The following is a 25,497-nucleotide window of genomic DNA, read 5'->3' on the forward strand; positions in this document are numbered from 1 at the left end:
TAGAGCCTCCTCAACCAATTGTCTTTCATCCTAAACTGTGGCCTTCTCTCCCTCTTTTCATTTATGTGCTGATCCTTTTACGTCCTAGATTCAGAGGATGATTTCTAAATTTTCATAGTCATAGATGGAGGATATTGGTGGTGTATTGCACCAGAACTAAGGGAGAAGAATGTGAAGGGAGAAAGGCAAAAAAAAAAAAAAAAAAAAATGGAAGGGAAGTAAAAGAAATACATGGGAGAGATGGAAAGAAAAAAAATATGAGTTGAGCAGAGGGAGATGGAGCAAGAAGGAAAAACACATGATGAAGGAAAATGATACATTTGCCATCTGAAGTTGTATTACTTAATTTTTACAATCCTCCCTTCAGTACCTATGTATATGAGTTTAATTTTAGTGTACCTAGAATTTTACTTTCATGAATATATTTCTTCTGTGACTGCATCAATTGCTTTGTTTTCCTAGTATTTTTTTAAATCTATTAATTGATTTGGGATGAGTACAAAAGTTCTTGTGTTAAAAATGTCTTTCAAATATGATTCAAAAATAGATTCTCTCTTTATTTCTTTAATCTGTGTTAATGTTTAAGAAAACTGTGAGGAGCTAGAGTGTTTTCCTGGTAGAAATTAAGTAACATTTACGTTAATTGAGATAGTCATGCATGCTTACTTGAAATTTATCATTTTAATTTTTTTTTAAAGGAGCTGATGCTGCACACATGGATGGTGATCAAATCGTAGTGGAAGTGCAAGAAACTGTTTTTGTTTCAGATGTTGTGGATTCAGACATAACTGTGCATAACTTTGTTCCTGATGACCCAGACTCAGTTGTAATCCAAGATGTTATTGAGGACGTTGTTATAGAAGATGTTCAATGCCCAGATATCATGGAAGAAGCAGATGTAACCGAAACGGTCATCATTCCTGAGCAAGTGCTGGACTCAGATGTAACCGAAGAAGTTTCTTTAGCACATTGCACAGTCCCAGATGATGTTTTAGCTTCTGACATTACTTCAGCCTCAATATCTATGCCAGAACATGTCTTGACAAGTGAATCTATACATGTGTCTGACGTTGGGCATGTTGAACATGTGGTCCATGATAGTGTAGTAGAAGCAGAAATCGTCACTGATCCTCTGACCACTGATGTAGTTTCAGAAGAAGTATTGGTAGCAGACTGTGCCTCTGAAGCAGTCATAGATGCCAACGGGATCCCTGTGGACCAGCAAGATGATGACAAAGGCAACTGTGAAGACTACCTTATGATTTCCTGTAAGTCTTGGGTTACAGTGATTGTCAACAATGTTTTTGAAGGCTACCTTTGCTAACTTACATCAGGGGTAAAATTTTCTTGACTTAAATGTTTATAAAATGAAAGTAAAACTCATAGACCTACCTTAATTGTTGCTTCAGTTTTGAGCCCATAAGATAACTCAAAATTAAGAAAAGTGAAATTGTTTCACTTTGCAGCTAGATAATCAAGATGCCATTTTATGCAACATCAATTTGTACAATAGGGAAAGTTGGAGAAGATCTGGTGGTGATGAGTCAGGTACTGCCTTACAAATAGCTGCAGGTAACAAAATATTCTTTGAGTGCCTGTGATGTTAACATGATCAGTGTCAATCATGAGAGGTATCATTTCTTAGATCTTATTGAGATCTCCTATGCCTTTTAATTATTAATAGTACAGTTAGGTAGAAGATGGACAGGAGTTAGGTGTTCTTTTCTAATCCTAGATTCAATTTAAGTGTTGCAATAAATTTTTTAAACATCTTTATCAAGATATAATTTCCATACCATACAATTCACTCATTTAATGTGTGCAATTCAGTGGTTTCCAGTATATTCACAAAATTGTGTGACCATCATCACAATCAGTTTTAGAAATTTTTTCATCACCTGAAGTAGAACCCCCATAGCCTTTAGTTGTCACTCCCACCAACCCTCTCCCTCCTCTCCAAACCTAGGCAACCACTAATATACTTTCTGTCTTGATAGATTTGTCTGGAAGTTTCGTAAAAATGGAATCCTGTATTATGTGGTCTTTTGTGATTGGCTCTTCATTTAGCATGTATTTAGGGTTCATCCATGTTGTAGCATATATCAGTACTTAATTCCTTTTATTATTAAATAATATTCCATTGTATGAATATATCTCATTTTAGTTTAGCCCATCAATTTGATGGGCATTTGGGTCGTTTCTACTTTTTGGGTATTATGAATACAATATGAACATTTATGTATAGGTTTTTGTATTTTCATTTCTCTTGGGTATACGTATAGGAATGGAATTGTTGGATCATACGGCAATTATATTTAGCCTTTTTGAAAAACTGCTAGACTGTTTTCCAAAGCAGCTGTACCAGTTTATATTCCCACCAGCAGTATATGAGGGTTCCAATTACTCTGCATTCTCTATAGTACTTGTTGTTATTTTTTTATCATAGTCATCCTAGTGGATATGAAATGATATTATGGTTTTGATTTGCATTTCCCTGATGTATAATTTGGACATGCTAAAGATTTATTTACGAGGTTGCCACATACAACAGGCCACTATACACCTATAATGTAAATGGACCCCTGCAAATGTGGACCAGGGTAGCCCTAGCTATCCAGTTTACATGTTTCGACTGATGGGTCTAATGTTAGCTCCTAATTAAACATGACGTTTGTTATAGTAGACATCCAATAAAAAGTGGTTCAGGGAACAAATGAATACATAAAGTCCAAACTCCTTTTTTTAATGCATAAACTCTGAGGAGCAACACAGAATAATAGTTTATTCATTCTAGGGGCTATTAGCACAGAAGAGATGGTAAAATATTTACTTCTTTGTTCTGTGGGCTAATTATTAGACATGTGTGTATCTTTTTATGTATGTACCCTACTAGTTTTGTTTTTTAAACCATTTGATAAAACACAGAATAAAATTCTGGAGTTTAAAAAGTATATATCAATGTGGGAATATTTCTGAAATGTGAGAAAAGTCTTTTTTACTGAACTAAGGATGTTTTAGAGTAGATGAGTTGACATCTTTTATTTTTTATTTTTAGTTGCCATATAGGAACTATATATATTTATGGTGTACAACATGATGCTTTGAAGTATGTATACATTGTGGAATGGGTAAATCAAGCTAATTAACATATGTATTACCTCACATACATTTTTTTGTGGTGAGAACACTTAAATCTACTCTGAGCGATTTTCAAGTATACAGTACATCATTATTAGATATAGTCAACTTGAACATCTTCTTAAGGCTTGTTCTGATAAAATTCGAAAAGAGGAAACCATCTAAAATTACTGTGTCTTTACTGTAGGCACTCTGAAATTTATTTAGAAATCAACACTAAAATTAATGAATTAAAGAGTTGTCAGTATAATGTTCAGTTTGGGTGTTGGTTAGGTTTTTATCTAGAATAAAGCAGCCAAGTAAGGCAAAGGTGTTTTAGTTCCTCGTCTCCCCACCAAATACAAGATTGGGTATCTTGAAAGCATTTCATGTAATTGGAGCTTCAGACTAGCCTTGTGGTTAATATTTACTGTTTATCTGTTGGGACCTAGACAAAATTGTCTGTAACCTTGCCCTTTGAACAGATAATAGGATTATTTTGTGACATAATGGGGGTAGGGGAGAGCAGAGAGAGAGGGCAGAGAGCGCACATGCCTCTTCTTGCAGGATCTTAGAGAAGCAATGTGATAAATGGAAACAACTGCAGCTGAAGAGTCTGACAGCCTTGAGTATGAATGCCAGCTCTGCTGCTCACTAGCTGAGTGAATTTGGGCAAGTTAATCTTTCACCCCTAGTTTCCATTTTTGTGAGATGGCAGTAATACTACTTGACCTGCAGGGTGGTAGTGAGAATGAGAGATCTGTCGGTGAATAACTGCTAGCTGTTGCTATCATTATCATCCACAAAGAGGCTTTCAGTGGATGAGTCCCATTGGGCTAGCAGTTCTAATCTAGACTAGCTTTGTTAATGACCTTTCTGTTGTCCCATCAGCGAATTCTTCTTAGGTACGTAAGGGCAGGTACAGGGTGAGATTGTAACAAACAGTTAAGAAATCAGTTCTTCAGCCAGACTCAGTGGCTCACTCCTGTAATCCTAGCACTACTCTGGGAGGATCACTTGAGCTCAAGAGTTGGAGACCAGCCTGAGCAAAAGCGAGATCCTGTCTCTACTAAAACTAAAAAAAAAAAAAAAAAAAAAAAAATCAGTTGTTGGTTAACTCGGTTTAGTTAACCATGTTTTAGACCAATTCAGCACAATTTGGCAACTATTTTTCATTACTTATGTCTCTGACACTATGCTACAGATCACTGTAACTTAGGACAGGCACTTGAATGGCTGTGATCCTTTAATTCCCCATCTACAGAATGAGGCTAATTTCATTAAACCTTGAACCTTTCCAGGAAAGTTTCAAGAATTAAAGGAGATCAAATTGCAACCAATTCTTTGAAGTCTTTTATAGGCTATGTTAAAAAATAAGGTGGAATTTTAACCCCAGAAAGAAGGTTCCTGAGGAGGAAGTTAAGAGAGGAAGGTCTAAAAGTGAAATTTAAATGTATTTATCTGTTAATACTAGAACACTTTACCTTCTTGACAGTATGCTTCCTGTAAGTTACTTAGTCTTTTAGGTGCTCTGGTTTCATGTGTATCATATTGTTAGTGATCTCATAATAAAATGTAGGCAAACTATTTACAACAGTGCCTGGGACATAACCGTTCCATTTGTTTCGGAGGAAATACCCATCTTTGGTATCTTCATTGGGTATTAATAGCTACCCACCCACACAGAAACCTTTAGGACGTTGAATGATATCAATTCTACAGTTTTTCTTTTGGTTGGTTTTTGGTTTTAGAGGCTTAATAAAAAACATTGAGGTGATTAGGTAGTAAGACTATTAGACTTGTCAGAGTAATTTAGAAGAGGCTCATGGTTCCTAGAACCTAATTTTCTCTTAGACACCAATACTACGGTGTATGTTGTGAAAGGGCCTAGTTTCCCTCCTTTACATCAACCTCAAGATTCATCCTGTGAATCTTGTTAAACCTTTAAAAAAGATTTGTGTATTCAGACTGCCCCTTGAGGTAACTTATTTAGGAAGTAAAATTTGTCTTTATTTTTCTCTCACGTTGGCCTGTTTAAAGATCTGTCAGGTAGCTCCCAGTTTCGCAATGCTGGGGTTTGGTTAATGAATCCAGGTTTACCTTGTGGGTAGTGGCCATAGGTTTATAGACTTCAAAGCTTAATTAGAATTGTTCTCATAGCAAAAACTGTAGCATCACTACCCTAAAAAGTTGTGGGAAAGGGAGGTGACAATAAAAGTAAGCAAAATTGTCATCTATCATAACAAAGTGTGAGGATAGTATAAAACAGAAATAATAAAAATCATGAAAGTATATTATTTAAAATTATGTAGATAAGTACCATTAGGAATAGATAAAAGAGAAGTACAGTAAGTCAGTGTCGTTGATAGGTTCTTGGAAACTGTGACTTTAAGCAAAATGATGCATAACAAAACCAATTTTACCACAGGCTAGTAAGAGTTAAGTTCTTATGGCATACTTCTAGTCACAAAACCCAAACTTCTAAATAAAGACCAAAACACTTCTAATATTAAAAACGGAAATGGAAATAAATGTGAGCTATGCCTACATTTAAGAAAGATGGATAAAAACAAGATAATGATTTACCTAATATTGAAGTAACTTCCTAAGGATTACAGATTTGTATATTAAAATGTTTTTATTCTATCCTCAAACTTGGTTGATAATTTGGTTAGGTATAGAATTCTAATTTGAAAATAATTTTCCCTGAGATTTTGTTATGGTGTGTTTCATTGTCATCTAGCATCCAGTGTTAAGGTTGAGAAACCTGATGCCATTTTGATTCTCATTCCTTTGTAGGTATTTTTTCTTTTTCTTTTTTCCCCTTCTCGAAGCTTTTAAGATCTTTTCTTTATCATTACTGGTCTGAAATATCATAGGGCTGTGCTTAGTTAGGTGTGGGTCTTTTTTTATGCATTGTATTTTTATATACAGTGAGTCCTTTGAATCTGGAGATTAATGTTCTTCAGCTCTCTGAAATATTCTTTTATTTATTGCAAGAAGGATTTCTGAAAGAAATAGAGCAAGAATTTATCTCAATGATTGTCTAAATCTGTGCCCTCTAGTATAGTAACCACTAACCACATGTGGCTAAGTAAATTTAAGTTTAAATGAATTAAAATTAAGTATATGGTTCCTATGTCACACCAACCACATTTCAAGTGCTCGATAGCCACACGTGGCTAGTGCAGATCTAGATGAAGAACATTTCCTTTATCGTAGAAAGTTCTGTTGGTTAGTGGTGTTCTGTAGGTTCAACGAAATTACAAACAACATAATCTCTTTTTTAAAACTCAAGACATACAGAGGTTCAAAGAATATATTACAAGACAATAGAGGCAGTTGAGTTTTATACCTTCAAGTAAAGGCTATGGACTGACATTTTCAAGTATTCAGGAACTCAGGGACTGTAGCAACCATTAAGTCTTTCTTGATAGGGATGGGGGAACTATTTGGTAATGAATCTAGCAGACCAAAGGATGAATCAACAGAAAGAACCCTAGAATGGAGAAATTGTGGTTAACAGAAATTAGTAGTGAGTATTGAATTCATGTAATATAAAACTAACTATGAAATATTTGGGAAGGGGAGATGTACAAATGTTAATTACCAAATCTTTTAGCGTAGGGTGGCAGTGGATGCTGGCTTTAAAATTGATTCATGTGTGTTATTAGCAAAATATGACTCTTAATGGTTTTGTAATATTTTTTCTTATTTTTAGATGGTTAAGAACTGACAAGGACTAAACATTTACTTGCAGATTAGCATTCTTATATTTAACAAGTCAGTGTTGCATGCTTACTATATGCCAGGCAGTCTCATAGGCAATTAGGATAGATACATCAGTGAACAAAAGAGATGAAAGTTCCTTTCCTTGGTGATTACATTCTAGCAGAGGTATACAGACATAAATAAGTGATAAAAGTATATTATAAGGTGATACATGCTTAGGCGGAATAAAAAGCGGTATATGGAGGATTTGGGTTACAAGTGTGGAGTTTGGTGAGAGGATGATATTTGAGCAGAGACACGTACAAATCTGAGTTTGGGAGGCATGTCTAGAGAGATGTAAGTTTGGGATTTGTTGACATAAGACAATCATCACTGAAGGAGTGATCGCAGATCAACCAAGACCAAGGACTAAGCCCTGGGGTTTGCAGCATTAAGAGGTGAGAGGACCCCCATGTCCCCCCACCCCCAAAGGCCTGAGGAGGCGTGGCCAGTGAGGTGAGAGGAAACTAAGAGCTTGGGACATGGAAGCCAGTGAGAAAGAATCACAAAGGAGAGTGAGCACATGTTAAGTGCTGCTGCTAGGGCAACTCACATGAGGGCTGAGACTTGGTCATGGTTGACTTTGATGAACAGTTTTGGTGAAGTTACGGGCAAAGAAAAGCCTGACTGAAGTAAGGTTAGAACATACCGAATCAAGCGAATTAGAGAAATGGAGGTGGTAGAGAAGGGATCAAGAGAAGTTTTAGCTTGTTTTAAGGGGGAAAAAAGAATAGCTTGTTTATATGCTGATGAGGATGATCTAGTAGAAGGTGTAGGGAGAGGGGAGAGGTGCTGGAGCAGTAAAGAGGGGGATTCATAAAGAGGGGGGTAGATAAGCATTGTAGTTGTAGACTGTGAAAAATAAAATAAAAAAAAAAAAAAAAAAAGAGGGGGGTAGGCATTAGTTCAGAACACATGGCTTGTGGTAATGGGTGGGGAGACAGTGTGAGTTTAGTTGCTGGTAGGTGGATAGAGGTGGTAGTCAGTGAATCTTCTGAGTGTTTCACTTGTTCTCAATGAAGTAAGAAGTAAGGTCAGCAACTGAAAGTGGGGGTGGGGAGGTGGTATTAGAGATTTGAGGGTAGGAGAGAATATATAAAAGAGGAGAGGGGAAAGTAGCAGAAAAGGTCCACTTCAGGTTCAGGGTCATGAATTTAAAGTGAAGCCATCAGTGAGTGTGTGTGTGTGTGTGTGTGTGTGTGTGTGTGTGTGTGTGTGTTTCTATGTGTTTCCAACCAGATTTAGCTACACAGGTACTGGTGCAGAGGCAAAGAGGCAAATTGCCAGGTTTGTGGTTCTGCCAAGCCTGAGTAATGAAACAAAAGAGGAGTAGGGCAAGGGAATTGAGGGCCAATGCCAGGGAATAGGATCACTGTGGAATTAAAGTTGTTTTGTTGTTATTGAGTTCAAGGAAATTCTAATGTAATAATTTTTGTTCAAAAAGAGCATGTTAAATATCCAATTTTTATTTAAAAAATTTCTGTTCATTCTTCCTTCCATCCTTTTGTTTGTAAATATGTGTAGAGATATGTCTAATGATCTGTAAATTCTATTAATAGTTTTGCATGGTAGGATTTTGAATACATTTAATTTCTTTTTATACTTTTAAAATACTTTTCTTAAATAATAAGCTGTATCATTTCTCCATCAAGCAGTCCTTTTTGAAAAAAATGTTTTTAAGAGACAGAGTTTCATTCTGTTACTGAGGCTGAAATACACTGGCATAGTCATAGCTGACTGTAGCTTCCTACTCCTGGGCTTAAGTGATCCTCCCACCGTAGCCTCCCTTATAGCTGGGATTACAGATATGCGCCACCACACCCAGCTAATTTTTCTATTTTTTTTGTAGAGATGAGGTCTCTTTATGTTGCCCAGGCTGATCTGGAACTCCTGGCCTCAAACAATCCTCCCGCCTTGTCCTCCCAAAGTATTGGGGTTACAGGTGTGAGCCACTGTTACTCCCTGCCATCACTTTTTGAGCAAAGTTGAAGAACCATAAAGGGATGGGAATAAAAACATAGTGTTTAAGTTTATGGCACATGAGAGTCATGGGAGCTGCTGGGAGAGACGGGCCAGAAGGCAGAAGGCAGTTTGGCCAGAGGTCAGTTGCTAAACTGTGTAAGTTGTCTTTCACTTGGTAGGAAATGGGGCATCCTTCTATGTTAGAGGGTAAGGTGCCTGGATCTTTGCTTTACGAAGCTGGCTGAGGGCAGTGTCTGAGTGTTTGGTGAGGAACCTGGGGAGAGAGGAATCAACTTAAAAGGCAATTATTTTGTTCCTTGGGGAAGGTAAATAAACTTAACTACAACCTGATATTGAGAGATTAGGCAATTTGAGTAAATGGAGAGACAACCAAGAACTTACATGAGAAGACTGAGAATATCTTTTTCATATCTTTTTTTATTATGTAAATTTAGACAAAATGCAATTCCAGTGCAAATCCAATACCATATATATTTTTTATCTTGGCAAAACGAAAATGAAATTTGTCTAGAAGCTTAGAGAGATGAGAATAACAAAACACTATTTCTTATTTGATAAGGTTGTTGTGAAGAGTAAATGGTACATTTCAAGGGCTTAGCATTGTGTTTGGCACTTGGTATGTGCTCAGTAAATGTTTGTCCTTGTTATCCATCATGACCACCATCATTCCTTATTATATAGGTTTGCCATGAAACAATATTCTCCATATAAGAACTAGCTTATTTTTTTTTTCATTAGATCAACATTCCTTTAATAATTTACTTGAAGTGGTATTCCCCCCACCCATAGTTTTCTTTACTAAAAACTACTGGGTTTTCTGAAATCTTAATGAACTGTACTTTCAGATACCACAGTATCTTTGAGCATTGTAAATAATCATCCTCCACTTTTCAATCTTCAAGGGGGTTTACTAAAGCTTCCTTGAAAAGCAATATAGCATTAAATATTAACATATACCTCTATTTTGCTATAGTTAACTATTACTAATGAGATTGTTAAGAAATCAAATTTTCACTTCAGTTTTGAGGTTTAAAATTTAAAATATTTAAAATATTGGATGAGAAATAAATATTATTTAACATATAAAGCTTGAGGAAACACTGCTGCAAATTTTATTTTTTAAAAAAGAATACAAAAAGATGGGAAATAAATTTACTAACATGATGGAATTTCTGGTTGGTGGGATTATTGGTAATTTTTTAATACTAAATTTTATACAGTGAACATACATTTTTTTTAAAAAATCCGAAGATGAAAATAAAGGTCTGGGTTCTAAAGACAGGCACCCTCTCACTCTCTCTTCCACTCCTCACTTTGGTAGCTCATGGACTTTGGGCAAATCACATACCATCTCAGAACCTTTATTTCTTTATCTGGAAAAGATGAGAATCAACTGAAATAAAAAATATGTAGAAATGCTAAGGAAATTGCAAAATGCCATGCAAATGGTAGTTATTATTAGAAGTAGTCTTAATTTCCAGAAATTATGCTCTTCTATTTTGGAGAGGCCTTATTCTAAAGCTCTAGTTCTTCATTACTACATTAGAAGAAGGCACTTATGCAGAAATCATACGTACGATGACTCAATTTTATTGAAGCCTTCTTTGTCTGTTTTTAGAAATTCATTTTTAATGGTAGCTTTAAAATCACAGTGAAATTTTGAGTACTTAACAGGACCATCAAAGTGTCTTTTTAAAAATAAATCACTTCTGTAATATTTCATATTCAGAATAATTTTATAGGTTGAGTTAGTGGGGCAAATTTTCAAGGTGAACATCTGAAGGTGAATTCTATATTTGTTGGATAATTAATGGAATAGCTTTACTATCAGGTAAGCCTGTATATTTGAAATGTGTTTTCCCACGCATTTTTGAAAACAAACAAAGGTCTTTTATTGCAAGTTACAGGGAAATGCATGACATTTTGCAAGCTCTAAAATGATTAGATTTTCCAGTCATAAAAGGTTTTTATCTTAAGGGTACTGACAAACTAGCATATGCAAAAACAGCAAGCCTGGCCTTGTTCTTTGTAAACACAGGGACATTTGATTTTCCAGTACCTGTTAGAATCTGTTTTGACAAACCTTGCCAAAAGAGGCCAGCTTTATCAACAATATCAAACTGTTCAGAGTTATTCTCTGAAGATGTTACAGATTTATTCTGGACTCTTCTGCCTGGTTTGGTGAGCTCTTCATTCTTTTGATGCTACCTCAGTTTGAAATTCCAAACCACCTCTAAGAAAATAACCTTGGCCCAGTTAGCTGGGTGCGTCATAAAAATATTTAGCTTGAAAAAGGGTAAGTACACATCAGGCCGGAAATAAGGACATAATGTCAACTCTTTTCCCCTACAAACCATTTTTATAAAATGTAATCAAGATACTTTAATTTAGGTGGTTATGTTCAGAGTTCAGAGAACCATTTATTTGTTTGTTTTCGACTGCAAAGAGTTTAACCAGCTGGACTCTTTGAACCTTTATATCATTAAGCTTGTCCTAGCTCAGCTCATTTTTTTTTAGGTTTTCAAGCTCTTAACCCAGTCAGCCATTCTTTCACTATTTACCAAAGTCCTTACCTTCCATTTCATATCTATGATTGAAACTACCAGCCATGAACTCCTTCAGCTTTCTGCATTACAAGCTTCCCCCTTCCCTGAACACGACGTAGCTGTGTTCTCACCCAAGTCTCAGAAGGATAGTGTGCTTCTCCTCCTATTTAAGGAAAACTCCTTCATCTTTGCTCATAGTCCTCTGAGATCTGGATCCAGAAATTTCACCATATCCTCTGGCTCCAGCCTCACTTTCTATTCTGTTTTCTCCCACAGACTGAGCATGCTTGAGTATTTTTATCGGTTAAACAGATAAGTCCTTGAACCTGCAACCCATTATAGTCCTTGCGCCTTTTTTTTTTTTTTTTTTTTTTTGAGACAGTGTCTCACTTTGTTGCCCAGGCTAGAGTGAGTGCCGCGGCATCAGCCTAGCTCACAGCAACCTCAAACTCCTGGGCTCAAGCAATCCTCCTGCCTCAGTCTCCCAAGTAGCTGGGACTACAGGCATGTGCCACCATGCCCGGCTAATTTTTTCTATATATATTAGTTGGCCAATTAATTTCTTTCTATTTCTAGTAGAGACAGGGTCTCGCTCTTGCTCAGGCTGTTTTTGAACTCCTGACTTCGAGCAATCCTCCCGCCTCGGCCTCCCAGCGTGCTAGGATTACAGACGTGAGCAACCGCGCCCGGCCGTCCTTGCGCCTTTGTTCACCTTTTTAAAACTGGACTTGAAGAAATTCACACCTTTCAGTGGGTCCTTGACTCACTCCAATGTGGCCCCATGCAGCCTTTATTTCACCACTTTTCACCAAGAGCATCAGTGACCTTGAGTTACTACAGTTAGTGCAGACATTCCTCTTTGACTTATGTGCATGGTACATTATTGTGGGCTTCACTAGGGTTTCTGTGACTTTTAACTCCCTAGTTTCCTTCATGCCCTTTCATCACCCTCTCCAGCTTTCCCTTCTTTGGGTTCTCTTATGAACTCTTCTTGCCTCTCCCTTAAACGGTGGCATTCCCAGGACTTTGTCCTCACACTGCAGATTCTCCCTGTATAGTGGCAAGTCTTAGTTAACACAGAGTTGATGACTCCCACATTTGTGAAAGCCTTCAGCTTTCAGACCCAAATATTTAGCATCTGGCCGCACATCTCATTCATTCATTGAATCATTGCTTCATCAATATTCAGAGTGTCTACTATCATCAGACTCTGTCTTAAAAGACTGAGTAATGAAAATATAGGTTCTGCTATATCAATGGAATAGGTGGAAAAACCCAATAGTGACAGCATAGCGAATCATGTACTCTGAGAGATACAAGCAAAGGATACCGTGAGCACAGAGTGGTAGGGACAAGCACTGGCTCTGAGGGTTTTGGGGGATGTTATCCATGGGACTTTAAATTAATTAATTAAACATAGAGGAATTAAACATGAGGATCCCTTTCCTCATTTCTCTTACATTTCTTACCCCACTCCGTCACCTAAATCAAAACCCCCAGAGTTATCCTTGGCTCCTTTGCTGCATTGGGTTTTCAGTTGGGCACCAAGTCCTACTCACCAAGTCCCAAGATAGGCCACAAGTCCAGCCCACTTCCCCATCTGTACTACCTCTGTCCTGATTGAAGGTCTCACCATCTGCCACCTGCATTATTGCAGTAGACTCACTAGTATTCTCCCAGCTTCATGTCTTGATCCCTTTGGATCCACCTTTCCAAGGCCAGCAGGGTAGTATAGCAAAAATGGGCATCTGACCTTGTCGCTGCTCTGCTTAAAACTCTCCCATCACCTGTAGCAGATGTTTTCAAACTTCTGATCAGAATCCCAGGGACAGGGTACCTCTAAATCTGTCTCTGTATATCAGGCCCCAGCCCTACAGATTCTGATTCTGTAGAACTGTTGGGCTGGAGCCTGTGTTTTTAAGTTCCCCAAGAGATTCTGACACCTGATCAGACTGAGAAGCCTTTAGCCTACCAGGATCAAGTCTGGCCCCTTTCCCTGTGCACGAGGCCCTCCGTGACTTGGCTTTAGCTTTGCAGTCAGCTGTACTTCCTGCCACGTTCTGTGCCACAAGTTCCCCTCACATTCCAGCGATACTGAAGGATGCTTTCCCTTACTGTTACGCCATTTCACATCTCATTTGTCCCTGCTACATGCTTTACGTGAAATAAATGCCCCTCTCTTTCAGCCTGAATGAGGTGTCTTTCCTTTGTTCCCATGGCAGTCATCAATGTACAGTGCGATGTTTGCCAGTCATCTCTGATTCCCTAATCCTCTTTCATGCTCTGTATCAATTTATTATTAAAGATTGCATTAGAGAGTTCAATGTTAATATCATCTTACAATGTACATAAACAAGCTTTTGCTTTTTTCCCATAAGTGACTTCATTTTAATTTACTTTAAATTATGTAAGGAAAAGTGTAATTTATCAAGTGTATTTTTGGGTGACTAGTTAAAATGTAGTTTGCTATTTAATGATGCTGACACTGTCAGAAATAGATCAAAACAACTGCTTTCAGTGGCCCAGAGTTTTGGATTTTTGCACTTTGTATTTGAAGCAAGGTGGTTAAATTTTATAATTTTTGTTTGTAAATGACAAATATGAAAGGTTTGGGGATGCTGTTTATAAGCAGTTCTCTGCAAGTAGTTTATTTGAGATGTGGATGATCTTGATTCTCAATAAGTCAGAAGCCAAGCTGATAAGTTGTCCCTATACTTTTGCTTTTTATTGTTGGCTTTTGAAATATCAGCTTCATTTTGATGTTCTGTGTAAGAATTTTGGTTAGATAAATTCAGGTTTTGGATTTGATGGAGTGTATGACAGGACTTCGCAAAATTATCATTTCAAAGATGTCAGAATCTGAGTTCTGTCTTAGTATAATGGGTGCAAATTACACAAGGGATGACTATGAATTTTAAAAGTTATAGTGATCAAAACCACCACCACCCAGCCTTGGTTGCAATACTATGCCTGCCTAAGTCATGAGCACATTCATCTGATTTCTACTAAAAGCATTTTTAGATAGTTATATAATTTTTTGATTTTTCAAAAATCCAGTTGCTTCTACCAATTTAAACCCCATTCTCCAAACTCCAGAAGTTGACAAACTCACGTGGCTTGAGATTTGAATTCTGTGTGACTCCAGATAAGTTACTCAACAGTTTCCTCTATCATAAAGTGTAGATAATACTGTACCACCTCCCTCACACGGTTATTATAAGTGTTAAGTAGTACTTATCATAATCACTTAATAAATGAATGGTAGCTGCATTATTATTACTACATTTAAAAATAATCATGTTTATTTGTCCAGTTTCCTACTAGATTGTAAACTTCTGGAGTCCTTGACTTTTTCATACTTGTAATAATATCTCCACTAACCTAGAGCCTAATATATAGCTGTGATTTACTCTTTGCTGAATTGAATAAAACATAAATGCCCAACCAAAAGGAAAACAAATATATCCAGCAGAGGAACATCAGAAAGGGAACTAAAAGGGAAAAGGGGAAATGAAAAGACTTGTTGGGGGATATTAAAGGCAAGCTAAAGGAGCCTTCTTTTCTGGACCTCGGTCCTACTCTGCTCTGGTGGATCTTCGCTGTGCCAGACAGGCCAGCTGGGTCTACAGCAGAGAGAACATTCCTTTAGTGTTTTTCTAATGGACTCAACCTTGATAAATCCAACTTTTGTGATAAATTAAATTGTACTGGGTGATAAGTTTTCATCATTCTTGGCCACACTTTCTGTTGTGCTAGAGATAGCAGTCAGTGCCCATAAGTGATGTGTAATGTAAAGTTACATTATATGGGGATTATATTTTTGATATTTATTTAAATCCAGAGTCTGTTATTTTAAGGCATAATTCTTCTTGTTTTATTTTCCAAGTCTTATGCCTAATAGCATACTTATTTCCTTGGCTACTTTTATAAAGCTTTAAAAAAAATGTAATCTTTGTTGTATAGCCCCTGAGTTTCTACTATTGGAAATCATGTATACCTCTGTTTTCTTTTCTTTTCTTTTTTTAAACATAGGCTACCTTCATTAAGGAGGGCAGTGGGAATATGAAAATATGTTTGAATTCACATATTGCTGCATTTGCCAGCAAGGACCTAGACTCATTACTGTCATAAACTAAAGTTATATGTGTATATTATGTATATATATAGATCATGTGTGGGTATAGTGTTTTTTTGTTTTGTTTTTTTCTAAGACCGTGTCTTGCTCTGTTGCCCTGGGTAGAATACAGTAGAGTACATCATGGCTCACTGCAGCCTCAAACTCCTGGGCTCAAGCAATCCTCTTGCCTCAGCCTCCCCAGTAGCCGGGACTATAGGCACGTGCCACGACGGGGTCTCATGATTGCTCGGGCTGGTCTCAAACTAGTTTTAAGTTTAAGCAGATTGAATTAGAATTTCCATTGACCATCTCAATGAAGTGCACCTTTCTGGCAGTCGTGATTTGATTATTTTTAAATGCGTTATTCTAATGAAAATAGATCAAATGATGCTCAAGAATCATGGCCATGAAGTAGTGCTTATGAAATATTTATATGAAGATTGTATTTTTTAATTTTACTAGTAGGACATTCCCTTAAGCTCTTCACTTTAAGTATTAAAAGAATATTGTTGGCCAGGCACAGTAGCTCACGCCTGTAATCCTAGCACTTTGGGAGGCTGAGGCAGGAGGATTGCTTTAGGCCAGGAGTTTGAGACCAGCTTGAGCAACATAGTGCGGCCCGGTCTCTACAAAAAATAGAAAAATTTACCTGAGTGTGGTAGCATGTGTCAGTAATCCTAACTACTCTGGAGGCTGAGGCAGGCAGATCATTTGAGCCCAGGAGTTTGAGGTTACATTGAGCTATGATGATACCACTGCACTCTAGCCCAGGCAACAGAGTGAGACCCTGTCTCAAAAATAAATAAATTAAAATAAATAAAAGAATATCTTTAATGTAGGAATGCTTCTACCTAATGGCTTAGCAAAGGCTGAGTCTATTATTTTGTTACTTATAGTTTTCTAGGCTATCAGGAGTTTTCTCTATGTATAGTATTTTTCACTTATTTGATCCCATTTTTAGAAGTCTTTAGAAATGTATTTATTGAATCTTTCTACTTGTCTAGGTAACATCCAATTTTATGTGAATCAAGTTATAGATTATATTTTTAAAAAGGACTTTTGAAAATGGTAACATTTTATTTAAGTATTTGCTATTATTATTTGTGACATGTTTCCTTCCTTTTTAGTGGATGATGCTGGCAAAATAGAACACGACGGTTCCTCCGGAATGACCATAGATGCAGAGTCAGAAATTGATCCTTGTAAAGTGGATGGCACTTGCCCTGAAGTCATCAAAGTGTACATTTTTAAAGCTGACCCTGGAGAGGATGACTTAGGTAAGAGGAAACCATTAGCACATTATAAATCTTCATCCAAATGCTGCTTCAACCTGATTACTTTTGGGTTATTTAGATTGAGAACATTTGAAATCTTTTTGGAAGATAACTTTCATACAAGAATTCTAATGTAGTAATAGAAAAGTTTGTGAAAAGTATATAAAAAGAAACAGGTGGGAATGAAGTTTTCAAATAAATTGATGGAGCTATCTTCTTCCCTGATAGGTGGAACAGTAGACATTGTGGAGAGTGAGCCTGAGAATGATCATGGAGTTGAACTGCTTGAGCAGAGCAGCAGTATTCGTGTTCCCAGGGAAAAAATGGTTTATATGACTGTCAATGACTCTCAACAAGAAGATGAAGATTTAAGTAAGTAGATGGCCATTTTGTGGGAGAAAATTTATGTTTCTGTAGCTTTTTTTCCCTTAATGTCCAGTATTTGGGGGAAATAAGTAGCATTATTTTAGAGATTACTGTGCTACCATATTCCAAGGGAAACATCAGTGACTCTTTCTATATGCTGAGAATGTTGTTTTAAAACCAAATTATGGTGATGAAAGCCAAGAAGTTAATGATTCATTCAACAAATATTTATTGAGTGCTTACTACATGAAAACTGTGTTCTGGGTATGTAATGTTTGGACCTTCTTTCGTTTTTGTCTATTAACTGAATTCAAATAAAAACATCTTTCCCATGATCTCAAACCTGCTCACAAAAGTTTTTATAACTTTCTATTTAGATGTTGCCGAAATTGCTGATGAAGTTTATATGGAAGTGATCGTAGGAGAGGAGGATGCTGCAGCCGCAGCTGCAGCCGCTGCCGTGCACGAGCAGCAAATGGATGACAATGAAATCAAAACCTTCATGCCGATTGCATGGGCAGCAGCTTATGGTAAGTCGGCCAGCAGTTCTTAGGACTGATTGAGTTGGTTCTTGAACATGAATTCATGATTGAAAAAGGATTTCTGTGGTCTTAGGTTTCAGAATCTGGAATTCCAGTACCCTGTAAGGATTATTTGATTTAAATAAGAGTAGAGGAAGATTATAAAGTCTTTTTGTCTTTATTTTTAATAGGAATTTCCTTCATGTGTATATTATGTAGAAGGAAGTACTGTAAGAAGTACACAGGCTTTCAAGCTGAAATTTTTCATCTTTATTATATCTGGCCCATGACTTTACAGTTTTGGGAGACAACAAGGGAGGCCATGGGCAAAATGCTGACATGTGTTTTTTGGCTTTGGAAACTAGGTGTTACCTATGTTCTATAATAAATGTGCTCATAAAACCCATTACCTACAATGGGGAATTTCTGTCATTCATGAGTATCATGGCTTTTCGTTGTTAATAGTTAATAAAGAACTCCTAATTCTTTAGAATTTATAATACTGTATAATTTTGTTTTTTAATACGCATTGTTAGGTAATAATTCTGATGGAATTGAAAACCGGAATGGCACTGCAAGTGCCCTCTTGCACATAGATGAGTCTGCTGGCCTCGGCAGACTGGCTAAACAAAAACCAAAGAAAAGGAGAAGACCTGATTCCAGGCAGTACCAAACAGGTGAGGGCGCACGAGTTCCACGGCGCAGCGTGCTCTGCGAGCTCTCAGATGAAACTCTAGCATGTATCCACAGGGGTGTCATGATGGCATTTTAGCTGCTAGACCACATGTAGCTTTTGTGTATTGAATTTGAAAATATAATTTTCAGAATTCAGTGATATTCATGAATGATTTCCTTAGATAAAAAGAAACAGGAGATGGATCAAATGTGGATTAAAAAATTCAAGACTCGAGTGATTTTTTTATGTGGAAATGAAAAGAAGTCCCTCAAATATGTTATAAGCATTAACTTTTTAAATAAATAAGTTAATATATTTAGAGATTCTAATTATGTCAGCATAAAGCAGGCATAATTTACAGAGCAGCAGGATAAGTACTTCAGTTCATATGACATATTCCTGTCTATTCTTGTATAATGATTAGCATATTAAAAATTGTATGGGTATATTTAAGCTTTACTGAAAATTAACATAAATTATGTTTTTTGGAATAACTAGCAGAAATTTTGATTACAAAACTTTATTTTTATGAATAAATTTTCACCAATTTCTAAATTGCTATAGCTTTAATCACTACTTGATAGAAGTTACATATTTATTCATTAATATTTTTAAACTGGAGGGAGTAAGGTTGGTATAGTACTATTGAATGAAGTTTCCAGACCAGTTTCTCCTTATGACTAGGTTGCTGTGTCTCTCATGTTGAAAAATGGTAAAAGAAATGTTAAGTAGCAAATAGCCTAACTTAGGAGTCCTTGGCCAACAGTGGTCAGAATATACACTTCAAGTGCTTGAAGAAACCAGAAAGATCTTGGTCTGATGACTCACACTTCTTTCCTTTCCTTCCTTAGCAATAATTATTGGCCCTGATGGACATCCTTTGACTGTCTATCCTTGCATGATTTGTGGGAAGAAGTTTAAGTCGAGAGGTTTTTTGAAAAGGCACATGAAAAACCATCCTGAACACCTTACCAAGAAGAAGTACCGCTGTACTGACTGTGACTACACTACCAACAAGAAGATAAGTTTACACAACCACCTGGAGAGCCACAAGCTGACCAGCAAGGCAGAGAAGGCCATTGAATGCGATGAGTGTGGGAAGCATTTCTCTCATGCTGGGGCTTTATTTACTCACAAAATGGTGCATAAGGAAAAAGGAGCCAACAAAATGCACAAGTGTAAATTCTGTGAATATGAGACAGCTGAACAAGGGTTATTGAATCGCCACCTTTTGGCAGTCCACAGCAAGAACTTTCCTCATATTTGTGTGGAGTGCGGTAAAGGTTTTCGTCACCCGTCAGAGCTCAAAAAGCACATGCGAATCCATACCGGGGAGAAACCATACCAATGCCAGTACTGCGAATATAGGTCTGCAGACTCTTCTAACTTGAAAACACACGTTAAAACTAAGCATAGTAAAGAGATGCCATTCAAGTGTGACATTTGTCTTCTGACTTTCTCAGATACCAAAGAGGTGCAGCAACATGCTCTTATCCACCAAGAAAGCAAAACACACCAGTGTTTGCATTGTGACCACAAGAGTTCGAACTCAAGTGATTTGAAACGACACATAATTTCAGTTCACACAAAGGACTACCCCCATAAGTGTGACATGTGTGATAAAGGCTTTCATAGGCCTTCAGAACTCAAGAAACACGTGGCTGCCCACAAGGGTAAAAAAATGCACCAGTGTAGACATTGTGACTTTAAGATTGCAGATCCATTTGTTCTAAGTCGCCATATTCTCTCGGTTCACACCAAGGATCTTCCATTTAGGTGTAAGAGATGTAGAAAGGGATTTAGGCAACAGAATGAGCTTAAAAAGCATATGAAGACACATAGTGGCAGGAAAGTGTATCAGTGTGAGTACTGTGAGTATAGCACTACAGACGCCTCAGGCTTTAAGCGGCACGTTATTTCCATTCATACAAAAGACTATCCTCACCGGTGTGAGTACTGCAAGAAAGGGTTCCGACGACCTTCAGAAAAGAACCAGCACATAATGCGACATCATAAAGAAGTTGGCCTGCCCTAACAGTACTTCTATAGACATTTATAGAGATGTTGGCCTTGAAGTAGAAAATTCATCTTAAAGCCAATCAGTCTCGTTCACATACAATATACTGTATATTGATTTATGCTGTGTACAAATAGAATTATTGCTTCTAGTTGACTTTTTTTTTACATTTTGTTCAATAGTGTGTTCTGAATTCTATTCAGTTTGTTTAATAAATGGGGAAAACGGCAACAAGCTAGTTGCTTTTAATAAAGTAATCCCTGATTCTATACTGAAGTTTTCTATTCTAGAAGTTTTATATTTATTTAAATATTTACCTTGCTTACCTTGATGGTACTCTTCTAAGACCATTTAACTTAAGGTAACCTTAGATTGGTAACTCTGAAAGTATTCATGTTGACTCATTTTGTTTCCCATAAATTTCTCACAATAAAATTGTCAGAGACATCTACTAACATAAACGGGAGATTTTTTGGTCAGGTCTAATTATCATAACGGAGTCATTTACTTGTCTTAATATTTTCAGACTATATGACAATGAAAGTTTCCATTTGAGCTTTTGCGTCCCTGGCATTGCTGAGTAAAGAACAGTGGCTGGGTTCGTGTTTACTTCTCATTTTGTTTAGCAGACAAAATATACTTCTTTTGGCTTTCTTTGGACTATGTACACCTTTTGTCAGTGTAGCAAACTTAGAAAACCTTATTGAACAATTTTGCTTGATCCTGTTGTATTTTGATTATTCTGTTCGTGCTGCTTTGTCTTGGAATGGTTGTGTGCTACAAATGAGACTTATTGAGGACTGCGTTTTGGAATCTCCTAGAGGTAACTCGTGGCTTATAGGATCTTTTGCAACTTTATATATGTAAATGTACCCTGAATTATATATATACATATATATATATAACATGTATCTGTGTGTATTGCTTATTTTACATATTTATACACACAACCCCAAGTAGTAGTTGTTTAAAATCTATAATGAAAAGTATTAAATTTACAATAACATGGAAAGATCCAGGGATGCATGAGAGAGCATTTTGTAAGTCATGCTCTTCAGAGAGACTACTCAGGTGAAGAATTAGAAGGAAAATAAGGACACTAGTATTTTTGAAGAGTAAAGGTATTTTCTTTTAAATATCTTTGGTAATTAAAAAATAGAAGTTAAGATGTTTCTAGATAGAATGTTTTCGTACAATTTCAGCTCCATGCCTTTATATTTTTCTGAAAAACTAATGAGTATCCAGACATAACTCTCACAGTTCTCTCTGAGACAACTCTGTCTCACCAAGTGAGGGGGACAGAGAGGAAGCTATGGCTCTGTGGACCAGAGAATGGGTGCTAATTACGACTTACACGTGGCAAGTTCAGCCTGCTTTGTTATTTCTGAGTCACAGTTAGCAAACTTTAAAAGCTTAACCTCAAGTTGGCTTTGATTAGAAGATAAAGTCATGTTTTAAGCGCATAAGGAAAGTCTGAGGCCTTATTGGGAACATCACCAAGTCTTTCATAGTTTTGTCTTTGAGAGTTGGCATTTTTAAACAAATAGGTCTGAATCGGAGTCATAAATTCGTGAAACGAAGTTGGTTGATTAGAATTTGGTAATGTTAAGTTGAATCTTGGAGAACAGAAACAGTTTGGGGGATCCCTTAAATTGGCTATTGGCCCATATGTATCTGGCACAATGTGGGAGATTTAGAAATTTTCTTCCCACTTGATAGCTGCCTTGCCACCACCTTATGGTGCTCCGTTCCCTTTGGCTTGTTAGAGTTTTACCTTTCATCTTTCTCTTTGCCATCGATTTTTGTATTCAAGAGTTATATTTTTGGGCTAGTAATCGAAATATTCGATGTTTGGCAAGCCTCTGAAGTGCTAGATTGATTTAGTCTAGTTCTAAAATCAAATGCTTTAGGCTGGTGTGAGCTGCAGCCTAAATGTCAGTCAAAGCCAAGGCATGGGTTTTCCTAGCCTATCCCATTGGGAATTCCTGTATCCTCTTGGCCCCCATAATGTGCTTCTCTTTTTTTTCCTTTAAAGTACTTACACTTGTGTGATTCATTGCCCTGCTATTCTTGAAAGCTCTGTCTGTTTTTTTGTGAGAACCTTTAAAATCTCCCTTAATTTTTATTTTTCCCAGAAATAATATAAAAGAAAACACTTAAACGAAAATGGAAATTTATTAATTTTAAAACATCCTGTAAGTTAATACAGAAAATATAAATGATTGGGTCATTTAACTATATTTTTTTAAATAAACTGAAAGATAAAGAACACAACACTTTACACACTTTATATTTCTCTTACATACTCTGGAATCATACACAGTTCTTTTCTTTTTAAAGCACAATATTGAAACCTTTAAAAGGTATTTAAGGGTTTGGTCAAGTGAATATGATAAAATGTATTTGTCTGTATAAAGAGAAAATGAAATTGTAGTCACTTGTTATGTACTGACATTAGTTACAACCTAGTTTTAATTCTTAAAACAATTTTGATTAGCAAAGCTAAAAAAAATGGATGTTTCAGTTAAATGTTTTAAAGAGGTACAGATTTTTACAAGGACATAATATAAGTTATTGTTCTGTAGAAATATCCTATTAAATATTGTATGTCCCTCTCTCTGTACACTTTGTAAAAAAAGTAAAATACCTAAAAAGAAAATCATATAGGGATGTGTGACATTATTGTAATTGTGTACTTGAGAATAACGTGCAAAAATAAAAATCAGAATATTTTCCTGTTAATGAATGTTTAGTCTATTTGATACCAGTACTAAGTTAAAGCTTTTTCTTAAGAAAAAGAAATGTACAGTTTTTGTAAACTTAATAAACATCAAAAGCAGTGGATTATTTTCATCCCCCCATTTCTTAATTCCTTTTATGCAGCAGCGTAATGCAAAATGCTTGATTGCTTTGAATTTTGTGACTCAGATGCAAATACTGATAATATTTCAGTCCTGTGAATTTGCAAGTAATATTTCAGAGAAGTTAAGAGGTGATTGGTGAGTCCTTTGATGAGCATGTCCTTGAAATTCACTTTTTTCTTTTATCTTCATAAAGGATTTGTTTTATTAGCATCTCCAATTCCTCTGAGATAAATTACCCATGCATAAAGTGGTTTTTGAGAGCACTTAAAGTTCATTTCAGGATCAATTCACAGCACATTTAATCAGTGGGAATTGCCACCACCTCCACAGTAGAAGCTCTGTCCTCGAGTTACCCATTTGTGCCATTTGGAGGACACTAGTAGACACTGACATATTAGAGAATGGTCATTGCCATGGTAAACTTCGGACATTAGGTAAAAGTTACCGGGAGTGAAAAGAGAGTGAGTCCTGCCATCTTTGATTTTAAAGATGAGATTCTGCAGTTTAACTGTATGAACGAACAAGTGTTTGCCTAATAGTTGAAAACAATCAAAATTTGAGGTAAATGATCAAGAGGATGTGGTGAATGTCCACTGCCCAGAGCCATAAATCAGAAAACTATAGCATGTTGAAAAACTTAGTTGTAATGGAAAATCCGACAAATAATGATGCCAAACTAGTCTTTGATCCCAACCAGTCACATAACGTGCTACTATGTTCTCTGGGAATCTTGGTATTAACAATTTCACTTCCCACAATTTCTAGGATTCATGTAAGGAAAAGCATGGCCAATAAATATCTTAAAAGAGGTGATACTTAAGAGCAGTGGTTTTCAAGGTGTGGCCTGGCAGCAATGGCAGCATCATCACTTGGGACTTTTTAAAAAAGATGCAAATTCTCAGTCCCACTCCAGTCCCACTGATTGGGAAAACTGGGTGTGGGACCCAGCCATTTTTGTTTTAACATGTTTTCCAAGTGATTCTGATGCATGCTCAGGGTTGGGAAACACTTCTAGAGCACTTGAGGAGCTTACAAGATGACTGGTGCAACGTTTTGTGTGGTAAAATGAGAAGAACACAAAAACAAAACAAAAAACCAGAAATGAGCAGTGAAAATAAAGTAGGACCCAGGCAGTTTATACCTTCAGCTTGCCCTTTTTAAAGTGTGAGCCTGCCAGTCAATAAATAATATCTTTAGTGCACATGTAAATAGCCTGCACTTCCTAAATCTTGTATGGCCCCCCATAGTTACATTCCTCAAAGAAAAACAGTTCAGAGGAAAATTCAGCAAAGTAAGAGAGAAGGACTGTAACACGCGTGCGCGTGTGTGTATCTGTGTGTATGTGTGTTTAATCGGCCAGGGTTACTTAAGTAATTTGTACCCCCAAAATCATTTTACCACATTCTACAGCTGTTTAAGGTCAAAATTAAGTTTTGCCCTATGGATTTTGTTTTACCTTTTGTTTCGTGTATATATTGTTTGCCTTTTTCATAAAATAATTCTTGGATTTGTTATATATTGTTCCTGTTATTTTTGACATCTTTGCTATTGTTGTAAATAAATTCCTATTTTGTTTTAAGTTACCCTAGTGGAGTGTTGGCTATAGGCAAGATACACACACATACACGGAAATGAGGAGGCTTACATCGTAAGTCCCCAGGTCGTTTCAAACTGGAAGTAATGTGACCCTTTCGGTAGTTCTGCAATTCTAGCACCAAGGGACCCATCGTCACTGTTGGCATATAGGCATACCATCTATACCTACTTGGATTTTAAAATAATTTTCAGACCGCCGAGATGGAAATACTTAGTCCATCAAGTTTGAGGTCAAAATCAAGAATTATTTCCCTTTACTTGGTTTCTCCTGTTCAATTGGTCTCCTGTGTTACTTGTATTGCTGGTCTTGGTGAACACAAAGGATTTGGCATTATAGTGACCTGCTGATATTGTAAAGCCACTAGGAGACTTGGCTGCTGAAAACTTACTTAGGACTTAGATGTCATTTAGCTATGTGAACTACCACAGAAATAGCTAAACCCATTGACTAAAGCTAAAGGATAGTTAACTAGATCTGTATTATTTTACTTTCCAAAAGAGGCCAATTTCTGCTTGTCCCTGTTGCTTGTATTTGGCTTTAAGTGCAGAACCCATTTCCTTTTACCCAAGATTCTCTGAAATAAGGGGAAGTATTGCAAAGCCATCTGTTGGGGTTTTGGAGGTTGTAATCACACCCATCCTCCCCTCT

At 36.7% G+C, this 25,497-nt stretch overlaps 1 protein-coding gene across 3 annotated transcripts in view; it reads left to right on the forward strand.

Moving 5' to 3' along the window:
- Positions 1–24,835, forward strand: part of ZFX (zinc finger protein X-linked) — a 48,147-nt gene extending 23,312 nt beyond the window's left edge. For all 3 annotated transcript variants that reach the window (XM_012784589.2, XM_012784587.3, XM_012784592.2), the window contains exons 3-8: positions 699–1,268; positions 16,662–16,811; positions 17,037–17,180; positions 17,552–17,704; positions 18,232–18,372; positions 19,223–24,835. In XM_012784589.2, coding sequence (XP_012640043.1) covers positions 699–1,268; positions 16,662–16,811; positions 17,037–17,180; positions 17,552–17,704; positions 18,232–18,372; positions 19,223–20,406 — 2,342 coding nt within the window. In that variant the 3' untranslated portion in view covers positions 20,407–24,835. The remainder of the gene's footprint in view (positions 1–698; positions 1,269–16,661; positions 16,812–17,036; positions 17,181–17,551; positions 17,705–18,231; positions 18,373–19,222) is intronic.
- The last annotated feature ends 662 nt before the right edge of the window (positions 24,836–25,497 follow it).

Source organism: Microcebus murinus, chromosome X, assembly GCF_040939455.1.
Source record: "Microcebus murinus isolate Inina chromosome X, M.murinus_Inina_mat1.0, whole genome shotgun sequence".
NCBI lineage: Eukaryota > Metazoa > Chordata > Mammalia > Primates > Cheirogaleidae > Microcebus > Microcebus murinus.